Source organism: Festucalex cinctus, chromosome 9, assembly GCF_051991245.1.
Source record: "Festucalex cinctus isolate MCC-2025b chromosome 9, RoL_Fcin_1.0, whole genome shotgun sequence".
NCBI classification, from domain to species: domain Eukaryota; kingdom Metazoa; phylum Chordata; class Actinopteri; order Syngnathiformes; family Syngnathidae; genus Festucalex; species Festucalex cinctus.
Window position 1 is genome coordinate 21,382,907 of NC_135419.1, and position 22,197 is coordinate 21,405,103.

Consider the following 22,197-nt stretch of genomic DNA (forward strand, 5'->3'; position numbering starts at 1 on the left):
TTTTTTTTTTTTACTTTTATAAACAAAATATGTAAATGAAACGGATGTACGGTGGCAGCCACTTGACAACAAGCCGCCGGGTTTGCCAGAAAAAGAAAAAAAAAAAGCTAATGAGGCAAGTGTTCACATATAGCGCTTAGCATCGATAGCCACCATTTTGGAAGCTATTTCATCACATGTGTAAACAGATCATTTAACAAAACTTGCTAATGCCATATCATTGAAGAATTCTTCAGTTTGTTTTGTTTGCGAAGTTTACTTCTATCTTATTTTGCAACAAATGCTTTTAATTTGAAAGAATAGTGAAAGGCTATATTTCCGCTTCTTGTTTCCTGTCCTCCGCTCGTCTTTCAGCTTATAACGTGTGGAAGTAAGTGAGTGTCCATTTTGATTCGTTCCAATTTTAATTTACACTGATACGTTCTTTATTTGTGCTTAGTAAGATAACACGAGTCTTTATGTATCTTATATGTTCGTTTTGGCTGATGTTTGGACTAATGTGCAGCTAGTTGATAGCTAACTGGTAGAGCGTGTGGCTGCTAGTAACTTGCTAACATGAGTAACATAGACCAACAATAACAGTTAAAACAGCCTTTAAACATTGATATATTTGAGTGTCATTTGCTTTTGAATGATAGAAGCACACAGACAGTTGCTTTTTAAATGTGATTATTTTCTTTCCTCTTGTTTCTCCAGATACTGTCAATCTGCACACGCAAATAAGGCTGCATTTTTAAGTTGATTTAAAAGGTTCAGTTCAACTGAACACTTGCATTCTCTCTAGGAATGTGACGATATATCGATATCGTGATAAATCGTGATACTTTGGCTCCCAATCGATTATCGATACGCCTATGCAAGTATGGTGATATTTGAAGTTCATATACAGCCACTATAACGGCTCCATTGTTGTTCATGACTTATTGATCAATGACTTGGCGGGCCACTAGGGGGAGCGCCTCATAAGAGTGGCGGGGAAATGGACACAAGTCTTCAGGTGAAGAAAACTGATGATGAGCTTAAGTTTGACTTGTAGAAGACATTTCTGGCCAGCAAGTGAATCAGTTTTACATACGTTTCTATGAAAAATGTGGATTACATCTTCAATTTTAACATTTTGGTCCAAAGTGATACAAAAATAAAGTATTTTCTCATTGAACAAAACATCAGTAAATCCTAAATAACCAGTTCAGAGGTTGAATCCTCAACAATAGCAACCGTTATTTTATTTTTTTTCAAACATTTTCGGAAATGAAAAAAAACAATCGATACCGACATCAATGATATTTTTATTGATATTAAAAATGATTGCCAATGACGCTATTAAGCTAACTACATATTCTTTATCCTCGTCTAATGTTGCAGCTGCACGTGCAAAAGTCAAAGCCCACCTCCAGGTTGTGTGTGCGTGTGGAAGTATTTTTAAAAGCTCATCAATCATCACACGTTCTAAATATAATCGGTGTTGTCATGTGGCGTCCACTTGGCGATTTGACACGGCAGCTTCCAAGCACACCAAAAACAAAAGTCAGTCTACAACATGCTAGTGTGTGTTTGTTTGTGTGCATGTGTGTGTGTGTGTGTCACACACAATTGATAGTTTTGATGCGGATGTTTTGCAGTATTAAATGACTCACTTTGTTGTTGTGTGTGCGTGTACTTAATGGAAAGTTGTAATTGTCCTCTGGGGGCTCGTCAGTTTCGAGGACGACTTGTTGCTTCCTGACATCCTTTCGTGTTTTTTGTGCCTCATAAATGCTGCATGATGACAAACACACGCACACACACAAATTAACCAAAACGCCCCTCGACTGTGTGTGCGTGCGTGTGTGCGTAAGAAGCGATCAATATTTGATGAGTGCTCAGCTTTCATCGGGAAGATTTCTTCTCCTCTTTTGTTGGAGCAATAAATCAACTTAAAAAAGGCAAATGCACTTGAACGCATCACGATGCACTGGTTTTGCATGCGTGCGCGTGTAAGACAGACGGATCGGATGACAACACAAATCGTAACATTTGGTCGTAGCGGCAGGAACCTCTGGGTACCTCACGATACCATACGATACGATATGCGATACAAGGCTCACGATACCGATTATCTCACAATTTGATGATACCGCCATTATCGATATATTGCTCACGTAATCGATCCACGATAATCTACCATAAAACTAATCATAAAATAATAATAATAATCATCATCATTATAATAAATAAAATAAATATAAAATAATAAATACATAAATTAAATAAGAAAAATGACAAAAATTCATATGATAATGAAAATAATATAAATAAATATAATATAAATACATAATATAAGATATGTATGTATATATATATATATATATATATATATATATATATATATATATATATTTGGGCTGTCAAAGTTAAAGCGTTAATAGATTAATTAATCACAGAAAATTGTCGCATTAATCATGTATTAACGCAGATTAATCGCACTATTTTTTTGGGGGACCGCACTTGAGCCTTGAACGTAACCGCGGATGGTTACATTGAAGGATGCGCATGTCAGTGATTAGGTCAATGCACGGCATTTTCTACGCCTGTTGTTCCAAAATGACCGGGGTGACTCCAGTCGGTGTGCTCGGTGGTTAATTTCGCTTTAAAAAACACCTCGACGGGACTTTAGATGAAACAAAAGTAATTTGTGTTTAATTAATTAATAATTGCTGAATGGCACCCAATTGATATGATGCTGTTATGTTTTGAGCAATACACGCATGCATGCAATTGCGTACATGCATTTAATCAATGTTTGCAAATGACACTCATAATAAAATGCATTAATGTCAAAATATTACGGTATTTTGTATTTTATATTACGCGAGTAATTTAGCTGATTAATCGTGATTAATTAAAAAGTGTGATTAATCAGATTAAAAATTGTAATCGTTTGACAGCACTAATATATATATATATATATATATATATATATATAGTAAATATATATAGTAAATATACATTAAAAATCAATTATAAATATTACTACTACTACTACTAATAATAATAATGATGATGATGATGATGATGATGATGATTATAATTAATAATAATAATCCATCCATCCATCCATCTTCTGCCGCTTATATGAGGTCGAGTCATGGGGGCAGCAGCTTTAGCAGGGAAGCCCAGACTTCCCTCTCCCCAGCCACTTCAACCAGCTTCTCCGGTGGGATCCCAAGGCGTTCCCAGGCCAGCCGAGAGACATAGTAATAATAATAATAATAATTATAATAATAATAATAATTAAACACTCTTCTTCACTTGAAGACTTGCGTCCATTTCCCCGCCATTCTTATGAGGCACTGCCCCTAGTGGTGTGCCAAGTCATTGCTCAATAAGTCATCAACAATGGAGCCGTTCTAGTGGCTGTATATGAACTACAAATATTACCATACCTGCACAGGCGTATCGATAATCTATCGGGAGACAAAGTATCACGATTTATCACGATATCAATTCGTCACACTCCTATTTGGTGGACTTGAAGAGAACAACTCGAGATGAAAAGTCAGCTCCTCTTTCCTCCCACTGACAAACCATCTGCGTGCGTGTGTGTGTGGCAGATGGCGACACACGCATGCACGCACACACGGGTGTTTGTGTGTGGTGAGGAGCCAAACGAGCCAGGGTGAACGGTTCATCTTACTTGCTTGAGAATGTGACACCCACTTGAGTGCATACACGACTGCACATGCACCAATCGATGCACACATGCAGAATAATAATTGAGTTCAATTGGATGAAAGTCATGCAGGTGTTGTCCAAATGGTTTCTTCCAAGCGTCAAACCCACAACCCAATCAATCAATCAATCAATCCATCCATCCATTTTCTGAACCGCTTACTCCTCACATAAGGGTCGCGGGGGGTGCTGTAGCCTATCTCAGCTGGCTTTGGGCAGTAGGCGGGGGACACCCTGGACTGGTTGCCAGCCAATCGCAGGGCACACAGAGACGAACAACCATCCACACTCACAAGCACACCTAGGGACAATTCGGAGCACCCAATCAAGTCTTTGGAATGTGGGAGGAGACGGGAGTACCCGGAGAAGACCCACGCGGGCATGGGGAGAACATGCAAAATCCACCCAGGAAAGCCGGAGACTGGACTCGAACCCGAGTCCTCAGTACTGGGAGGCGGACGTGCTAACCAGTCATCCACAGTGCCGTCCTTGGTTTTAGTCTTTGCTAATTAATTTAATGCATGGGCCTATTGGGGATGATTTTTAACTAACTGGCAGCCATTTTGACTGAAGCAATCCCCCTCCGCTCCCAGCTGTTTGACTGGATTTTGACCGATTTTGCAAGGCAAACACAATATTGTGTCCTATTGTTATAAAAACATGGAACCTACCAAAAGAAAGATTAGTGCCTTTTCTTTCATCAGGGAAAAAAATGTATCTTTCTATCCATTTCCATTTTGCAGCAATTAGCATTAGAATATAGCGAAGTTTCATCATTATGCACAAATCTGTTTAAAATAGTGGGGAAAAACATGGCCCTGGTTGATCTCTTATACTCTGCTGCCACTTTCTGGCCGTTTTTGTAAAAACTACTTCAAGCATTCTCTTCAGTTCAGAGCCTGCATCAAAGCCTTATTTATGTTCTAGCACAAAAAAAAAAGGCGTATAAAAACGTCTTTGTGTTAGGGGGTTTCGGTGGAACCGGAAGGCGGATGGAACAATTTATTTGACAAAGACTGGAACAAAAAGCGCTGGACGAAGCCAGGAGAAAAACAGTTAACAAAAGACGCTTGCAAAAGCTGCAAGGTGAGGAAGAAACAAAAATATACCCGAGGGCTGTAAAATCGCGCTACGCGAAAAAACAAAACCAAAAACACAAAACACGCTGTACAAAGCGGAAAACTAAAGGCGACGTAGAAAACACGTGAATAACAAACTCTCAAGCGTGAAGCTGAGGAAACATAAAACTACGGAGCAGAAACGGCTCAGCGCGAGGATAACAAACACTCAAGCATAAAAGCTGAGGATACAAACAAAAAACTATGAATCACGAAACTACCTGGAGACAAGCCTATAGATACAAACGAGGGCAGAATAATGCTCTTGGCGAAGGCGTAGCAAGGTCAATACTCCGACGAGGAGTGTTGGCAGTCACAGTCCTTATGAAGGCTTGATTGAGGATGGGAAACAGGTGCGGCGCAGGAGGACACGCCCCATCCCTCAATCAGAGGCTAGTGGAAGAAAACAAAAAACACACAGCCCGAGAGCACAACCACAACACTTTGGGAGCATGGTAATATTTAAAATAGAACGTATTTATACGTTTTTGGGAGCAAATGAGTTAAATATGATTTGAAGTCGATTTATTTTGATATGAAGCGGAATAAGGACGTTTGAAAGTGTGTCACACAGAAGTGACGTCATCTCGCAGCAGCCAATAGAAAAGCACCAAAAGATGATGTCACTCCCGTTGCATTTTTTTGGAATATGCGCACAAGTAATAGATGGTTTTTTTTAAAAACTAAAATTAATACTGTAACTAAAACTAAGCATTTATTAAAAACTAACAAAACCGACACGACACTGACAATATTGGGGGAAAAAAATTGTCATTGTGGAAAAAGCTGCATTGACATTGAAACGAGTATTGGTATTGTAAAAGGTTGTATTGAAAAAAAAAGTACAGACATAAGAAAAACTATTTTTTTTGTATTATGTCTTCTTCAATGCAAATCTGTAGATTTTTTTTACTTTTTTTTTTTTTTTTTTCAAGTGTCAGGTTTTCAGTTTCAACTTATAGGTCGCTTGCACATCGTAATGCATCATGGGAGTTTTTCCATCGGGCGCCATATTGGGTGTCCACCGGTTCACAAGGTACACTCGCGAGTTACACGGTAGAGATTATCAACCTGATGTAATTTTCGCAGTATTTTCACGATTTACCGGAAGATCAAAAACAACGATACAGGCAGAAGGTGTCTCTGTGTGGCGGGATTGATCCTAATTACGTCCTGACCAAGGGTGATTTTTTTTTTGACGGAGAAAGCTTGCTGGCCAAATGTGACATCTCTGGACATCTTTCCCTACCTCGTGTTGACAACATGCTCCATAACACGCCAACAAATCCCTGGAGGCTTACAATTATTTTGTAAGCGGGTGGATACAGAGTGTAAACTTTAACATCGCATCAGAAGAAACGGTTGCTGTTGCACGTAAGTAAACCACATGGTGTTGGTAATTCTGCACACAAAAATGTTGATTTGTTCTCAGGCTTCCTGTTATCATTGTGTTTACATGCACAGCTAGGTTTACCTGATGTGGTTTTTCTAACAATTTTATAACAGGCAAATATGGCAGAGCGTATAAGAATAAAAAGTAACAGCCTCCCCGTGGCTTAATTAAATTTAATGCTACCCTTTCACTAGTTACATGTTACTTAATCAACTTATTCTAAATGGTTAAGGTTAACCACTCTCAGAGGACGTATTTTTAGTTTCAGTTTCCAGTACAATAAAACGTGTTCATGGTAACTACTGAGCATACTGACAGCTTTTCTTATGATCTCACGGTTAAGGAGGCTGTCACAACACCCAATTTCTGTCTGGTGCCAGATGGCAACAATTCCCATCACTTGTCACGACAACACCAATAGTATTACCAGGTATGTATGGCTTTACTTTTTGTAGTTTCTTATTTAATTTTATGTTTCATATTTTCATTACAATGTTTGTCATATTTTCAGATTCAGGCACAGATGAGTTTAACTGGACGGGACTTCTGCGACTTTGTGGTGTGGACAAAGTGTGATTGAGCGAGTCCACCCAGATCGCTCGTTTTGGCCAGCTGGAAAAGCCAAGAGTTTTTTTTTTCCCCAAAGTCCCCTCCTTACCTGAACTGCTCGGGAGAGCATTTACTAGATCAGCAGTGGACTTCCAGTGTTCCTGCTCAGCCGCTGTCACCTACCACTTGCTCATGTACTTCAAAGATGCGGAATAAAGTAGTTTTTTGTGCTGCAGCAGATTGTAAAATCAAATGATATCACTTGAAGTGTGCCAATCTAGACTGCCAAAAGGACAGTGGTTTTGTGACAAGTGTGAAACAAGGATTATTGGGAAAACTGTAACACAGTACTGGTACTTGTCTTACATTAAACAAATTTAAAAGAGAGCAACTTTTTCCTCTGTACATAGCATAATGAAAGTCATTGCGTACCCCATCAACATTACATCATACCGTCATCTCAGGATGGTAGGCACCTGTGCTAAAATAAACTACATTAATTAACAGTTCAATTTTTAACCCTGAAATTACTACATCTAATCATTATTCACTTCATTTTTTGTGCTTTTAGAAATAATAGAGATTTATGCCATTACTTTAAGAGGGACCATATTGCACATTGAGTCAAATCCTGTCATTTGTATTATGTATAGCTTTGTAAACAAACCCAACAATAGAATTTGTATAAACGCTGCCTTTATTAGCGCCAAACAAACAGTCGCATGTTGTCCTCCTCCAATGCTTTGATGCTCGCCTTCGTTTCCATCATGTCATTGGCAATCAAGTCGGTGTGGCATGAGATCCCTAAAGAAAAAAATAAAGAAAAAATCACAAAAAAATACGGTACCAGTAATAGGTTTAATATAGTAAAGTAGTATAGTTTTTTTGTCAGTGTAAAGGAATTGTACACATTTTGTTGCATTTTTTAATGTATGAACATTGCTACAGGCAAATACTTATTTCTATAAACACTTCCAAATGTCTCTAAAATATAAGGTGCGTGTACACACACAAACAAACACATACATTCACTCATGCATACAATATATCATGTAATGAATTCTGAGTGGCATACCAGAGTCAATGATGTCAGCAGTACTTGAGGGTACAGGTTACTGGAGCCATCTGGCTGCATAACTGCAACAATCTCTGCCACTTCGAGTCGTCTTTTCTTTGCTTGTCTCTCCTGTGCACGTTCATATCTTGGCACCGACTGGGCTGAGACAGATGTTGTAACTTGGGACCCAACTTTAATGTTGGAGCCCAGTCGGGATGATTGGACAGAAAAACGGGCGCAGGGCGACCTGTTAAAATAAACAAATATATAAACAAATAAAATATGGAAAGACTGGTTATTTTACCGCAGTAGGGTGGCCGTGAATAAGTTCTTTAGCATGATGTGTAGGCTACCGGGGGTCTGTTTTCTTGCATCAGCCCCTTCTGTCTCTTTTTTTTCCAAGTTTACATTTTGCCACCAAAAAACATGTTATCGGCATTAAGAGCCCAAGACTAATCAATCCAATTTCAGCAGTAAACACTTTGCACTGGCACTACTTGGGTGAAAATGTTCGATGTTAGCTTTCGGCTAACGTCCGCTAGCCAGCTTGTACTACCGAACTTGCTTGCTCATGAATCCAAAACATAAGCAACTTGCCCATATATGGGCGGTCGAAACGTTATTAATCCTCATGCATTAAATAAAGGTAAACAAGCTTACCGCTCACAAAGTGATCGCTGCACACACGAGCCCAAAGTAACGACTTCCCTCCGGAGTCCGCACTCCTCTGTCTCCAGGCCCTGGTTCCTAATTATTTTCGGAATTCGGAAAAAAGACCGACCATTTTCCCCCTTGGCTTTGTTCGAACAGCCAACGATGCAGCAACAATGTACCATTTTAAACGCAGAAAACAAACGTGATAGATACGTGTTAGACCGAATCGCTACGTAAATGGAGGCCACCCAGCATGGCGACTACGAGAAATCCGAGGCGGAAGTGACGACATGTGCAAGCGACCTATTGGCAGTGTTTTAACGTGGGGGGTGGGGTTGAGGGCGGGGCTTTGAGCGTGAGAGCGCCTTCCAGCTGTTCAGGAGAGGAGAGAGCGCCCTCTGTTGGCTAAAGACCATATCTGAATTCCCTGTGGCATATAGTCAGACACTCATGGATAATACAAGTTCACTAGGAACTCGTAAATCGCCTGTAACCTTGTGGCTCAAAGCCCTGCCCCCAACCCCGCCCCTCCAACACTGCCAATAAGTTGAAACTGGAAAAAAATAAGAGAGATCTCTTGAATGAGTGGCAACGAAGTGCGTTGGACTTGAATTGCATCCACTTTGATTCCATCCACTCCATTCTAGACCGGTCCGGTGACCGGTCCGGTATGAGAGAACATGTTGTGGAATTGTCGCTGGCAGCTTGTGACAGGCGTGCGCTCCAACGGTTTGCAACAGTGGCGCTCTGTTTTTGCCAGTTTCCTGTTCAGCGGACATAGCGGGTAGGCGGGGGGGCGCACAAGGGCGTCAGTGTGCCGGCACAAGACCGCCGCTGTGAAGAAGGGACCGGCCGCCAGCCAGCGTCAGGCCATATCTAGACTTATAGTGGACCGGTCACCAGTGAATGATTGGCCATATGTAGGCAAAAAAAAAAAAGTCAACTTGGCAACCGCCAAAACGGGCGCTAGGTCACTATGGGGTCAAGTCACTGTCCTGAAAGCCGATAGCCTGTAAACGCCTGTGCAAGCCATTGAAGTCACACGGCGGCCATCTTGTTACTCCCACCTCGCGAGCAGACTATTGTATCAAATATACGCTATACGTACAGATGAGACATATACAGCTCGGAGGCAGTTAGTGGCGTGGTGGGGGTTTTGTGCATGGGTGCTCACTATTTTTTAACAAGTTAAAAATAATAATAATAGTAAGTGGATGGTATGTGCTGCTTATCGCTCATTTCCTTCGACCCCAATATTAGATTTGCCAGATTTTGTTGAATTAGTTCTAATTCTTTAATAAAAAAAAAAAAATTCACGTTTTCTCCTGTAAACATCATTAAGCATATAATTTCTACATGTATTTAAGGCAAGTTGTACAATGTCTTAAGTCCTCTTGTTTATGTTGAATACATTTAAAACACCATAAATCATGCTGTCTCTACTAAGTCCTGTCTCCAATTTGGATCCTGTAAATGTATAGGATCGAATGGCAACAAACGTTTGCTGGAAGGAGCAATATGGCGACCCCGCGACCTCAAAAGTCTGGACTTATCAGCTATCCGGTGGTTGGTGCTCATCACGCTAACAAAACCCCACTGGAAATATTCAAAAGCTTCCCCAACATGGCCATCGTCCACACATTGGCACCGCATTCCAACCTTTTGGCACGTCAATCTACCCCAAAATTGGAAACAATGACCTCATTGTGTGTGCGCGCGTATTGATGCAGAAGCTCTTGTTACAATGTGTGTGAGCCTTTAGTCGATAATAGTCACGTTTACGTGAGAGTATGAGATGATGTCATTGTGAGTGCATGTGAGCAACTGGTATGGTGTATGTTGTGCTCTCCAAATGCCAGAGCGACCAAGCCGCGGTGTTATGCAAACTCATATTATTGTTATGCAAATTGCTCGTCATGCCATGTTTGTCGATCATGCCCATACATGGACGTTGGTGCGTTTATTCTCCTCCACATGGAAAGCAGATGTTCGTACATGTCATGTTTTTTTTTATGTAGTCCTGACAAGTGTTGAGCTGCTGGCCCATCGTCGGGTCAGCGTTGTGGTCGGTCCATACTGTGGACTAGATTGTGTTCCATGGTCTGGCCTACGTACTGTAGTCTGGTCTCTGTTGTTGTCCACGTGATCGGGATCATGGTCTGGGCAATGTCCTGCTATGTTCTGCTATGTTTTATCTATATTCAGGTCTACGGTCTGGGCTATGTTCAGGTCTATGTATCTTTGGACTTGTCTATTCCAGTTCATAGTGTGGTCTGGTTTCTGATCCAAAGTCAGGATATGTTTTGGTCTATGGTCTGGACTATGTTCAGGTCTTCGTATGTGTCCTGTGGCCTTGCCTATATTGTGAGTTGTGACCATAGTGTAGTGAAGCCTTGTTTAGATCTGCACCACCGTCTGGTTTTCTATGGTCTAGCAAAGTCTGGTCTACATCCTACTCTGCGGTCTTGCCTATGTTGGGGCCTACTTATCTTTGTACGTCTGGTCAGTGTTCTAATTCCTAGTCAAGACTATGTTTTTGTCCATGGTCTGCTTGATGTTCTGGTCCATGGTTTGGCCAATGTCCCAGTTCCTGGTCTGGTCTTTTTCCTATGGCTGAGCAGGGTCCTGGGTCGTAGTCTGACCTACATTCCGGTCTATGTTCTTGGCTTTGTTCTACAGTCTTCTGTACATAGTGTCCAGCCGTGGTCCACGGTCTGCTCTGTGATCTGGATGACATTGTTGTGCATGTTGCAGTCTTTCAGGTTTGATGTTGCGATATGTCCGCCGGCAGTACTTGGAACCGTTCGGGACTTGACGTGGTCGTGTTCTTGATGTTGTTGTTGTTGTTGTTGTTGTGTGTCTGGTGTAGGAGATGTGGTGGACATCTACCAGCGGGAGTTCCTGGCCTTGAGGGAGCGCCTGCACTCAGCCGAGCAGGAGAACCTGCGGCGCTCCAAGGAGCTCAACCTGGTCCTGGACGAGATCAAGCGGGCCATCGCCGAGAAACAAGCGCTCAGGGACATCAACAGAACCTGGAGCAGCCTCTCCGGTATACGTAAATCCGCACCATTTCATCCTCGCTCATTCTCATTGGGGTCAAGGGTCAGCCGGTTGCGATTGCAATTAACCGCCGGCCGGCGAATGTCGTTCCCAGAGGAGACCAGGATGAAGTTGTGGAACGTCAGCGTCAGCAAGAATTACATTCAGCTTCCCTCCGTCCTCCATCATCTTCCGCACCTCGCCAACAGAGAAGACAGCCTGCAGCCCGCCGTCCACGTGGGACAAGGACGAAGCGGAGGTCCGTCAAACCGTCTGTCGTGGCGTGCGTGTGTGAGGAAATACGTCCGTCCGTCCGTCGGTGTGTCCGCTTTTCTGATGACCTTGTGTTGAGCTTCCAAAAAAAGTATGTTTCTACCTTATTCCATTCTGTAGTAATCACAATTTGAATATAGGTCATTTGAGTGACAAGGGAAAATAGAAAAAGCTAAGAAGAAAACCAGCTTTTTGTGAAAAAAATACATTTTGTGCACAACAGTGACTTTGACACAAATATTTTTTGTTTATTGACGCTCTGTGAATTAGATTTAATGTAACAAACTCTTTGATCATTCACGTCATCCTTGAAAACGTTCCATTTCATCAGATTCGTCATGTTTCGTCGTTCGTCATTTCATCCACCTAGAGCCCATTGAAAAGAGATGCAATGCTGCCATCTGTTGGCCATAGTTAGCGGCTCTTCTTGATTTCACAACCCCATTGACCAGGCAGCACTCCACAAGACATTGCACTGCCCGTTGATTTCAGAAAAACGTAGTTGCCGTCATTTAATGTTTATGGCGGCATTCATTAGGATTTTAGCAAACGTCGTTAAACGTTTTTGGCAGTCAAACATTAAATGAGAAAAAAATTCTGAAAATGTTTCCAGCAGTTTTGGGTTTTTGCTTATCTTGTTCCTTCTTGCGTTCAGCTTATGTCAGGCGCCGAGAGGTGGTTGATGTCCAATATATCAAAAAAACAAAACAAAAAACACCTGAAAACATTTGTCAAGTATTCAATTCAGTGTTTCACCAGTCAACAATATAGTCATCTGTATAAAAATGTGTATCTTGTGATTGAGGAGCGGGGAATGATGAATGAGTCGTTCCCACTGATCTGAATATGTGACTGGATAGCTGATAGCTCATACGCGCCCGTGCAAGCCGTTGAAGCCACAGAGCAGCCATCTTGCTCCTCCCACAGCGTGAGCAGACTATAAGCAATATCTCTATGTACAGAATGTGCTGCTTTGAAGACCCACTTTTTCTTTTATCGCTGTTCTTTAGACCCCAATATTAGGTGTGGCAGAGGCATCTTTTGTTGAATTGCAGTTATAATTCTTTAATTAAAAAATATATATATGTCTGAAGTCCTCTTGTTTATGTTTAATATATTTAAAACAACATAAATGATGCTAGTAGTTAGTAGTGTCTTAAATGCTATCCAGTCATATATACAGATCAGTGGTTGTTCCCGACTCCCAAATCACAAGCAGGAGTTTTCCAGTGGAGGAATGATGGAGAAATGTGCGCGTAGCGATTTGTGGAGTATCGCGCGTGTTTCCATGCTGATGCATTATTATTACACTTTCAAAGTCATAAAGTCACCTTGGTGTGTGTGTGCGCGTGCGTGTGTGTGCGCAGTTTCCATCGTGATGGGCGTTCCCAGCGTGAAGCGGGAGGTGCACTCGTACTTGACGGACACGCTCAACTCGCTGATGTCACAACTCAGCGCCGCCGAGAAGGACGACTGCGTCATTGTCGTCCTCATCGCCGAGGTCGGCCGCCGTGCGTGTGCGTGTGCGAGTGCGTGTGTGCTTGCATGCATACTTTGGAAAGGGCAACAATCGGCCTCATCAACCGACACACGCATAGCATTTATGTTTACCTTTAGTCGATGTGCTTATGCTTAGAAGAAGAAAAGATTTTTTGAAAAGAAGGAAGGAAGCAAGCAAAGAAAAAGGAAGGAAGGAAGGAAGGAAGGAAGGATGGATGTAGAAAAGGAAATAAAGGGAAGGAAATCCAGAAGGAAACTTGGAAGGAAGGAAGGAAGGAAGGAAGGAAGGAAGCAAAGAAACGGTAAGGAAATACGGAAGGAAACTTTTAAGGAAGCAAAGAAAAGGGAAGCAAGAAAATAGAGAAAAGGCAAGGAAGGAAGCAAGTAGAAGGAGGCACAGATGAAAACTTGGAAGGAATGAAGCAGAGAAAGATGGAAGCAAGGAAGTAGAATGAGAATAAAGGGAAGGAAGGAAGGAAAGTTTGAAAAAAAGAATTAAGCAGGAAAAGGTGGGAAGGAAGCAAAGAAGTGGAGAAGACAGAGGAACCAAAAAAAAGGAAAGAAGTGGGCATGAAGTCATGTTGCTCAACAACTTGTCAAGTGACGCGTCTCCAGGCTCGACATTTGTCACATGATGTCATCATGTGACCCTTTTTGCCTTTTTTTTTTTCCTTCCTTGAGCTAGTAAAAGCGTCAACTCCTTTTTAGTCTGCCATACACGCACACACACTCTGTCCTCCAAAACAAGTTGATGACATCATCATTTCCACCTCCGCCTCATCCAATCAGGAAGCAGGCACTCGCGTGACTTGGGCGCCGTCCAGGTTTCGAGGTCACGCAAAGGTCACGCAGCTGAGTCACCGCCGGCCGCTTGTTTTGCCGGTCTGGATGGCCCGGCGGGGGGTGGAGCTTAGCGCCGCTGTCACCACTTAATCGACAACACATGCTCTCGCTCGTTATGAAATCTTTTAACGACTTTTGACTCACCAGTGTGTGCGTGCGTGAAAGGGTTTGTGTGTGTGTGCGTGTTGCAATACATTGTGGTGATTGGTCAATGAAATGTGTGCGCGCAGGCGGACCATCAGTACGCGGTGAGCGTGGCCGACAACCTGAAGCTCCTGTGAGTAGTCTGCATGATGGGATGTTGTTACCGTGGCAACACACTCCTGCACTTCCTATTTGTTCGTTCATCTCCACTGTGTGTGCGTGCGTGTGTGACTCTTTCTATACATTAGACAGAATGTGTGTGTCCTTCCTTTCCTGCTTTGTTTTGCACTCGTCCATGATTAGGCCACGCCCATCCAGCTTGTGGTCTTGGTCATGGTCCAGAAAAAAACAAAACCCGCTGACGAGGTCTTTTGTGCGCTTGTCAGTTTCCCGTCAGAGATCCAATCGGGCCTGTTGGAGGTGGTGTCGCCGTCGGTCCACTTCTACCCGGACTTCTCGCACCTGCGCGAATCTTTTGGCGACCCCAAGGAGAGAGTCAGGTGAGCTGCGGCAAAAAAAACAAACACCAAAACTTCCACGCCAGGCTGCTGCCGAATCTGCGCTTGCTCCGTTCGTCCGCTTGCGTACCTCTTGAAACCACTTCTGATCCACTTCAATTCACCAGAGAATCCAATTGGAATCCAATTTGGAATGCAATCGGAATCTTTTTTGTCATCGGAATTTGAGACCATTTGAACTTTGGACGCAAACAAACTGGGAAATAAAACAACAGCGTGATCTAGCAACCATGAAAAGAAGGAAAGAAGGAATGAAGGAAAGAAGGAAGGAAAAAGAGGGAACCAGGAAATGAAGAAGGCAAGAAGGAAAGAAAGAAGGAATGAGGGACGTAAGTGAAGACAGGAAAGGAAGCAGGGCAAGAAAGAAGGAGGGATGGGAAGAAGGAAGTAAGGGAGGGAAAGGAAGAAAGAAGTGAAGGAAGGAAGGAAAGAGAAAGGATGGAAGAAAGAAGCAAAGGAAGGAAGGAAGGAAAGGGAACCAGGAAAAGAAAGAAGGGAGGAAGGAAAGAAAGAACGAAAGAGGGAAGCAAGTGAAGTCAGGAAATGAAGCAGGGAAAGAAAGATGGAAGGAAGGAAAGAGAAGGGAAGGAAGAAAAAAGCGAAGGAAGGAAAGAGAGGGAACCAGGAAATTAGAAGAAGGCAGGAAGGAAAGAAAGAAGGAAAGAGAGAAGCAAGTGAAGTCAGGAAATGAAACAGGGCAAGAAAGAGAAGGAAGGAAAAAAGGACGAATGGGATGAAGGAAAACGACAAGAGCAAATGAGGAAAGTAAAAAGACGGAAGCAAGCAAAGATTAAAGGAAAGCAAAGGAAGTCGGCAAAAAGAGGTGAAGAAGTCATTTGAAAGATGCGCCCGTGTCACGTGACGTCATCACATGACACAGTCACGACACTTGTTTGAAAAGGTCACGTGATCATCTCGCACTCACCAAAGACGCTTTTTTGCACGCGGATTGGCCCGTCGTCATGGCGACGTCCAGCTCGTCTCTTGTTTGTTTGTTTTGCGTCTCAGATGGCGCACCAAACAGAATCTGGACTACTGCTTCCTCATGATGTACGCGCGCTCCAAAGGGACGTACTACGTGCAGGTACACGCACACATGCATTCACACGCCAAACGCACGCACGCACGCACGCATGCTGACCTGCGTGTGCACCAGCTGGAAGACGACATCGTGGCGAGGCCCGCCTACTTGAGCACCATGAAGAACTTTGCGCTGCAGCAGCCATCCGACGAATGGATGATCCTGGAATTCTCGCAGCTCGGATTCATCGGTGAGACGGAAAATATAAATAAATAGATATAAAAAAGATATAAATATATGTATATTAGGGGTGTTAAAAAAATCGATTCGGCGATATATCGCGATACTACATCGCGCGATTCTCGAATCGATTCAATAATCAGCAGAATCGATTTTTATTTATTTATTTTTTTATTTTATTTTTTTTTTTAGGATTCACACCTTGAGCATGGAAGGATGTTATATGAACGGAACATTAAGCCTTAATATTTTATTTTAATGCTGTTCAAACATGAAACAGATTACAACCTCTATAAGACTGAAATTTCAGATAAATAAATAATACATTTTCATATAAATCTTACACTCTACAAGCTTACTGATTAGTATTTTCTAAATTTGAATGAAAAAAATCGCAACAATCGACTTATAAATTCGTATCGGGATTAATCGGTATCGAATCGAATCGTGACCTGTGAATCGTGATACGAATCGAATCGTCAGGTACTAGGCAATTCACACCCCTAATGTATATTGAGGCACTTACTTGCTAAAACAAGCCCACATTGAGTTCCTCCACATATTGACTCTGTTCACAAGCATATTCCGTTCCCCTTCAACTGATCATTACCGTGGATTTGAAACATAGAAGGGCCAAAACATGCCTTATGAAAATTAACCTGCACTAAAAAACTAGCTGCAAAAAACTGCTACAACTGCACAAAAGGGAAATCAACCCAGCAGATATATTGTGGCAGTTTTCATATCACAATATTGCCGTTATCGTTACATCCCTACTATATGACGATACCGCGATGTTCGATATACTGGTCAGGTCATAAATCCACGATTATCTACGACAAAATTACTCCAGACATAAAATGTTTCTTTTCTCAATGAAATTTTTTTTTTGTACCGTCACCGATACACAATATTCAAACTGCTGTCTTCTTCACACTGAGTACTTTAGTTTATTTATTTTTGTTAAACAAATACAAATGTCTTGTTAATAGAGACCACTTTCTTAAACACTATTGTCATGCAACATGTCACAAAGTCAGTTGTTTCATTTTATAAAATAACAAATTTTTAGTGGAACATTGCAAAAGTAAATAATTAAATTACTTAAATATGATACCCAAATGAAATCCGAAATTGTGTGCTTCAGAAAGTCATGACATAAAATCTGTTTTAAATAGGAGGACGATATATCGCTATCGCGATAAATTGTGATACTTGGTCTCCCAATAGATTGTCAATACGTTAGTAGTTAATATTTATTTAAAATTTTTATTATTACTATTATTATTATTATTATTATTATTATTATTATTATTTTATTTTATATATATATATATATATATATTCTATATATATATTCTATATTTACATATATTATGTATTTATATTTATTTATATTTGGATTATTAATTATTTTATTATTATTTATTATTTACTTTTGGATTATTAATATTTATTTATTATTATTTTATTTTTATTTACAGTGATACCTCGGCTCACGAACTTAATTGGTTCCCAGAGAGTGTGTGTAAGCCGAAAAGTTCTTCTTCCAAACATTTATTTCCCATAAGAAACCATTAAAATGAGAATAATCCGTTCCCAGGTCCCTATAAAACATAATTTTCTACTAAATAAGCCTTAAAACTACACAAAAATATACCTTATTTTATGTATAATAAATGTGCTATTGTATTGTAATTAAAGAAATAAATTGTACTGTATAATAAAGTCGTTTTATTTTACTTGGTGATGGTAGTTCTTAAGGATAGTAGCAATGGTAGACTTACTTCATTCGCGAGTGTTTATGGAACGGTTGTCGCTCATTCGCACTTTCGTGCTCACCGGAGCGGAGGAGGCGTGTCCCTTGGTGAACAAGGAAGTGGAGCACTTTAGCGAGTCAACAAAAAGTGAGCACCGGCAACTACTTTCACCTCTTTCCTGGGATTAAACAGCCGTGGCACGATTTTCTCCTTTTTTGAGGTACGTGATGGCACTTTCGCTTTTTTTTAGTGGCGCGAACTCCATTGACTACAATGCAAACGCGCCGCCGAATCGCCGTCCCTCGCTGGTAAGCATTAGGCTTAACACTAGCCTGTAGTGGGGTCTTTTTCGGTCCCATAATAGCAAAAGTACACTCAAAATGTCTATCAAACACAAACCGCGTCCGCACTCAAAGAAAGGGGGTGACGAACTGGGACGCCGTGAGCGTGCGTCAGCTTCTCGTGGCCGCCACCGTGGTGCTGTTCGACCGCGTGGTTTGGTTCGTCCGCCGAAAAGTAGTTCGTCAGTAGAGACTAAATTCTCGCGAATTTAATGTTCGTGAGGCGAAAAGTTCGTGAGCTAAAGCGTACGTCAGCCGAGGTATCACTGTATTTATATTCTTATTATTCCTATTATTTTATGATTAGTTTCATTGTGGGTTTATTACCTGCGCAATATTGATAATTGCGGTATCTTCATATCGTGAGATAATCTTTATCGTATCGCATATCGTGAGGTTCCCACCACTAGTTTTAAAACGTTAAAATTGAAGATATAATCCACATTTTTCATCGAAACATATGCAAAAAGGAGTTAGATAAACAAAGCAAGCTGCTGAGTCTTCTTCTTCGCCTGAAGATTTTATGAGACGCTCCCCCTATTGGCCTGCCCAGTTATTGCTGAATAAGTCATGGAGCCGTTCTAGTGGCTGTATATGAACTACAAATATGGCCATACTTGCGTAGATGTATCGATAATCCATTGGGAGACAAAAGTATCACGATTTATCGCAATAGCATAGCATAGCATACATAGCATAGCAAGCATAGCATACAATACACATTTCAGAATCACACACACGTGTAGGCTCCATATGTCCACTTTTGTGTCGACGAATCGCAAACGTGTGCGAGTGAGTTTGTGCGTGTTCCCCTGCACGCAGGTAAGATGTTCAAGTCGTCCGACTTGTCGCTGATCGTGGAGTTCATGTTGATGTTCTACAAGGACAAACCCATCGACTGGCTGCTGGATCACATCATGTGGGTGAAAGTCTGCAACCCGGAGAAGGACGCGGTCAGTCCCCCGACCCTGACACTTGCGAAGCCTCCTCGCCGTCACCTCGCACACTTTTTCCCGCCTTTCCGCTTTGATTGTGGTCACATTTTCACACCCGATTACCGGGACAAATCTCTTAACCACGCCTCCAAAAGAGAATTTTAACGATCCTGCTTTCGTCAATACTTTTTTTTTTTTTTGACAGGTGTGACATCACTTCCTGTCCCACCCCTTCACTTGCAGTCTAAGCCCCACCCCTCACTTCTGGACATGCCCCCTTTTACCCAAATACGGGTGCATTTCCTATGACTGCATACTTTCGGCCCCGACTTTTTTACCCAAATATGGGCGCGTTTCCTGACGCCATACTTCCGGCCCCTCCCCTTTTACCCAACTACAGGCTCATTTCCTATGATGCCATACGTCCGGGCCCACCCCCCTATGCCCAAATATGGACTTCCTGTGACGCCATTCGACAGACACACCTGTTCAAAAGTTTGACAAAAGCGAGATAGTAAAATTCTCTCTCACCAACGTCGTGTAGGTAGCAGGGTTATTATTATAGTTTTGGAATTTTTCGTTTGAGTTAGTTTTGATTTTGTATTGAATTTTGTTTTTTAAATGTAATTAGTTTTCAGGGTGGTTCTGTTAGTTATTATTCGTTTTAGTTATTTAATAAATACTTAGTTGTAGCGTAGTTTTTGTTAGTTTCAGTATTAGTTTTATCCATCCATTTTCTTGACCGCTTATTCCTCACAAGGGTCGCGGGGGGTGCCGGCGCCTATCTCAGCTGGCTCTGGGCAGTAGGCAGGGGACACCCTGGACTGGTTGCCAGCCAATCGCAGGGCACACAGAGACAAACAACCATCCACACTCACACCTAGGGACAATTCGGAGCACCCAATTAACCTGCCATGCATGTCTTTGGAATGTGGGAGGAGACCGGAGTACCCGGAGAAGACCCACGCGGGCAGGAAGGCCGGAGCCTGGATTCGAACCGGAGTCCTCAGAACTGGGAGGAGGACGTGCTAACCACTTGTGCTAACCAACTGTCAAGAATGTCGCCCAGTATTAGTTTTATTTTTATTTATTTATTTTTTTATGTATATTGTGAGTAATATTTTTAAAAAAAACACACAATGGGAGAGATGTCATGTGAAGGTGCTTTTCTAGTGGATGCTGCTAGATGACATCACTTCTGTGTGACAAACTTTCGAACGTCCTTATTCCGGTTCATATCAAAATAAATTGACTTAAAAATCACATTTAAAATCATCCCCAAACGCTCATGTATTAAATTAACTCATTTGCTCCCAGCCATTTTGATTGAAGCAACCCTCTTCGCTCCCGGCTGTTTTACTGGACTTTGACTGATTTTGCAAAGCCCACAGAATATTGTATTCTATTGCTATAAAAACATGGAACCTACCAAAAGAAAGATTAGAGTCTCTTCTTTCATCAGGAAAAAGAAATATATTTGTATCTGTTTACGTTTTCCAGCAATTAGCATTAAGTTAGCTAGGTTCTAACTTGTTCAAAACACTGGGAAAAGCGCTTGTTGCAACATGGCCCTGGCTGATTTCTTATACTCTGCTGTCACCTGCTGCCCGTTTTTTTTTTTTGTAATAAATACCATTGCTTTCAGCGGCGTCTTCAGGTCTGCATCAAAGCCTGCCGTATGCGCTAACATAAAAAAAAAACACAAACAAAAAACAAAAAAACATATAAATACGTTTTTGGGACCATGGCAATATTTAAAATAGAACGTTTTTATACGTTTTTGGGAGCAAATGAGTTAATAGCCAAAGACTAAAACAAACGACATTTTGGCTATCATTATAGTTAGTTTAGTTTTGTAAACATAAAATGTTTTTTAAAAAGCATTTTCGTTTTTATTTTATTTTGTCAATGAAATTGTTTTTTTTAATTTAATTTTTTTTTTTTTTTGTTAGTTTGAGTTAACTCAAATAACCTTGGTAGGTAGAGCAAAACGGGCCCAAAAACAGCACAATTGTCTTGATGTTTACCTAAACAGTGGTCGCCATTTTGCAAAGTGACTCTCCTCCTTCCCCGTAACACGACAACGACGCTCGATTTGTTGTCCTTAGAAACACTGCGACCGTCAAAAAGCCAACCTGAGGATTCGCTTCAAGCCGTCGCTCTTCCAGCACGTGGGCACGCACTCCTCGCTGGCCGGCAAGATCCAAAAACTCAAGGTGATGATGAAGGTCGCCGTCGTCGCGCCGAAAGGTCAGAGGTCAACTGCGTTCCGCCTTTCAGGACAAAGACTTTGGCAAGCAGAGCGTCCGCAAGGGTCACGCCAACCCGCCGGCCGAGGTCACCACCAGCCTGAAGACGTATCAGCACTTCACCTTGGAGAAGGCCTACCTGGGCGAGGACTTCTTCTGGGCCTTCACACCTGTGGCCGGCGACTTCATACGCATTCGCTTCTTCACACCAGTGCGCGTCGACAGGTGCGCTCGGACGCGGTTTCAGGCAGTCTTCATTTGACAACAAATTCTAATTTAGTTTTAATTATAGTCTTTTGACGGAAATTTTAATTTTCGTCATCTGATTGTATTTTAGTTTTAATCCAATTTTAGTTGATGAAAATAAACTGCAATTTTAGTTGACTAAATTGATGGAAATTTAAGGTTTAGTCATCTGATTGTGTTTCAGTTTGAATCCAATTTTAATCAACAAAAAGAAAGCTATTTTAGTCGACTAAATTGACGGAAATGTAAGTTTTAGTCATAATTTAGTCATCTGATTGTATTATAGTTCGAATCCAATTTTAACCGACTTAAAAAAAAGAGCAATTTTAATCGACTACATTGACCTAGATTTAAGTTTTAGTCATAATTTAGTCATCTGATATTATTTTAGTTTTATTCCAATTTTAATCGACAGAAAAAAATAGCAATTTTAGTTGACTAAATTGACGGACATTTCAGTTTTAGTCATAATTTCGTCATCTGATTGTGTTTTAGTTTTAATCCAATTTTAATCGACGAAAAAATAGCAATTTTAGTCGACTAAATTGATGAAAATTTAAGTTTTAGTCATAATTTAGTCATCTGGTTGTGTTTTAGTTTTAATCC

At 41.4% G+C, this 22,197-nt stretch overlaps 1 protein-coding gene and 1 long non-coding RNA gene across 2 annotated transcripts in view; both read left to right on the plus strand.

The window, feature by feature from the left end:
• Positions 1 to 22,197, plus strand: part of mgat4b (alpha-1,3-mannosyl-glycoprotein 4-beta-N-acetylglucosaminyltransferase B) — a 35,587-nt gene that overhangs the window by 5,698 nt on the left and 7,692 nt on the right. The window contains exons 2-11 of the mRNA XM_077532334.1: positions 11,352 to 11,531; positions 11,637 to 11,780; positions 13,162 to 13,295; positions 14,368 to 14,414; positions 14,668 to 14,781; positions 15,808 to 15,883; positions 15,956 to 16,070; positions 18,984 to 19,114; positions 21,205 to 21,312; positions 21,377 to 21,570. Of these exons, the coding sequence (XP_077388460.1) occupies positions 11,352 to 11,531; positions 11,637 to 11,780; positions 13,162 to 13,295; positions 14,368 to 14,414; positions 14,668 to 14,781; positions 15,808 to 15,883; positions 15,956 to 16,070; positions 18,984 to 19,114; positions 21,205 to 21,312; positions 21,377 to 21,570 (1,243 nt within the window). The remainder of the gene's footprint in view (positions 1 to 11,351; positions 11,532 to 11,636; positions 11,781 to 13,161; positions 13,296 to 14,367; positions 14,415 to 14,667; positions 14,782 to 15,807; positions 15,884 to 15,955; positions 16,071 to 18,983; positions 19,115 to 21,204; positions 21,313 to 21,376; positions 21,571 to 22,197) is intronic.
• Positions 5,786 to 7,431, plus strand: LOC144025864 (uncharacterized). Its single transcript, XR_013284973.1, has 3 exons — positions 5,786 to 6,203; positions 6,566 to 6,652; positions 6,734 to 7,431. It is a non-coding gene; the product is annotated as an uncharacterized LOC144025864 (long non-coding RNA).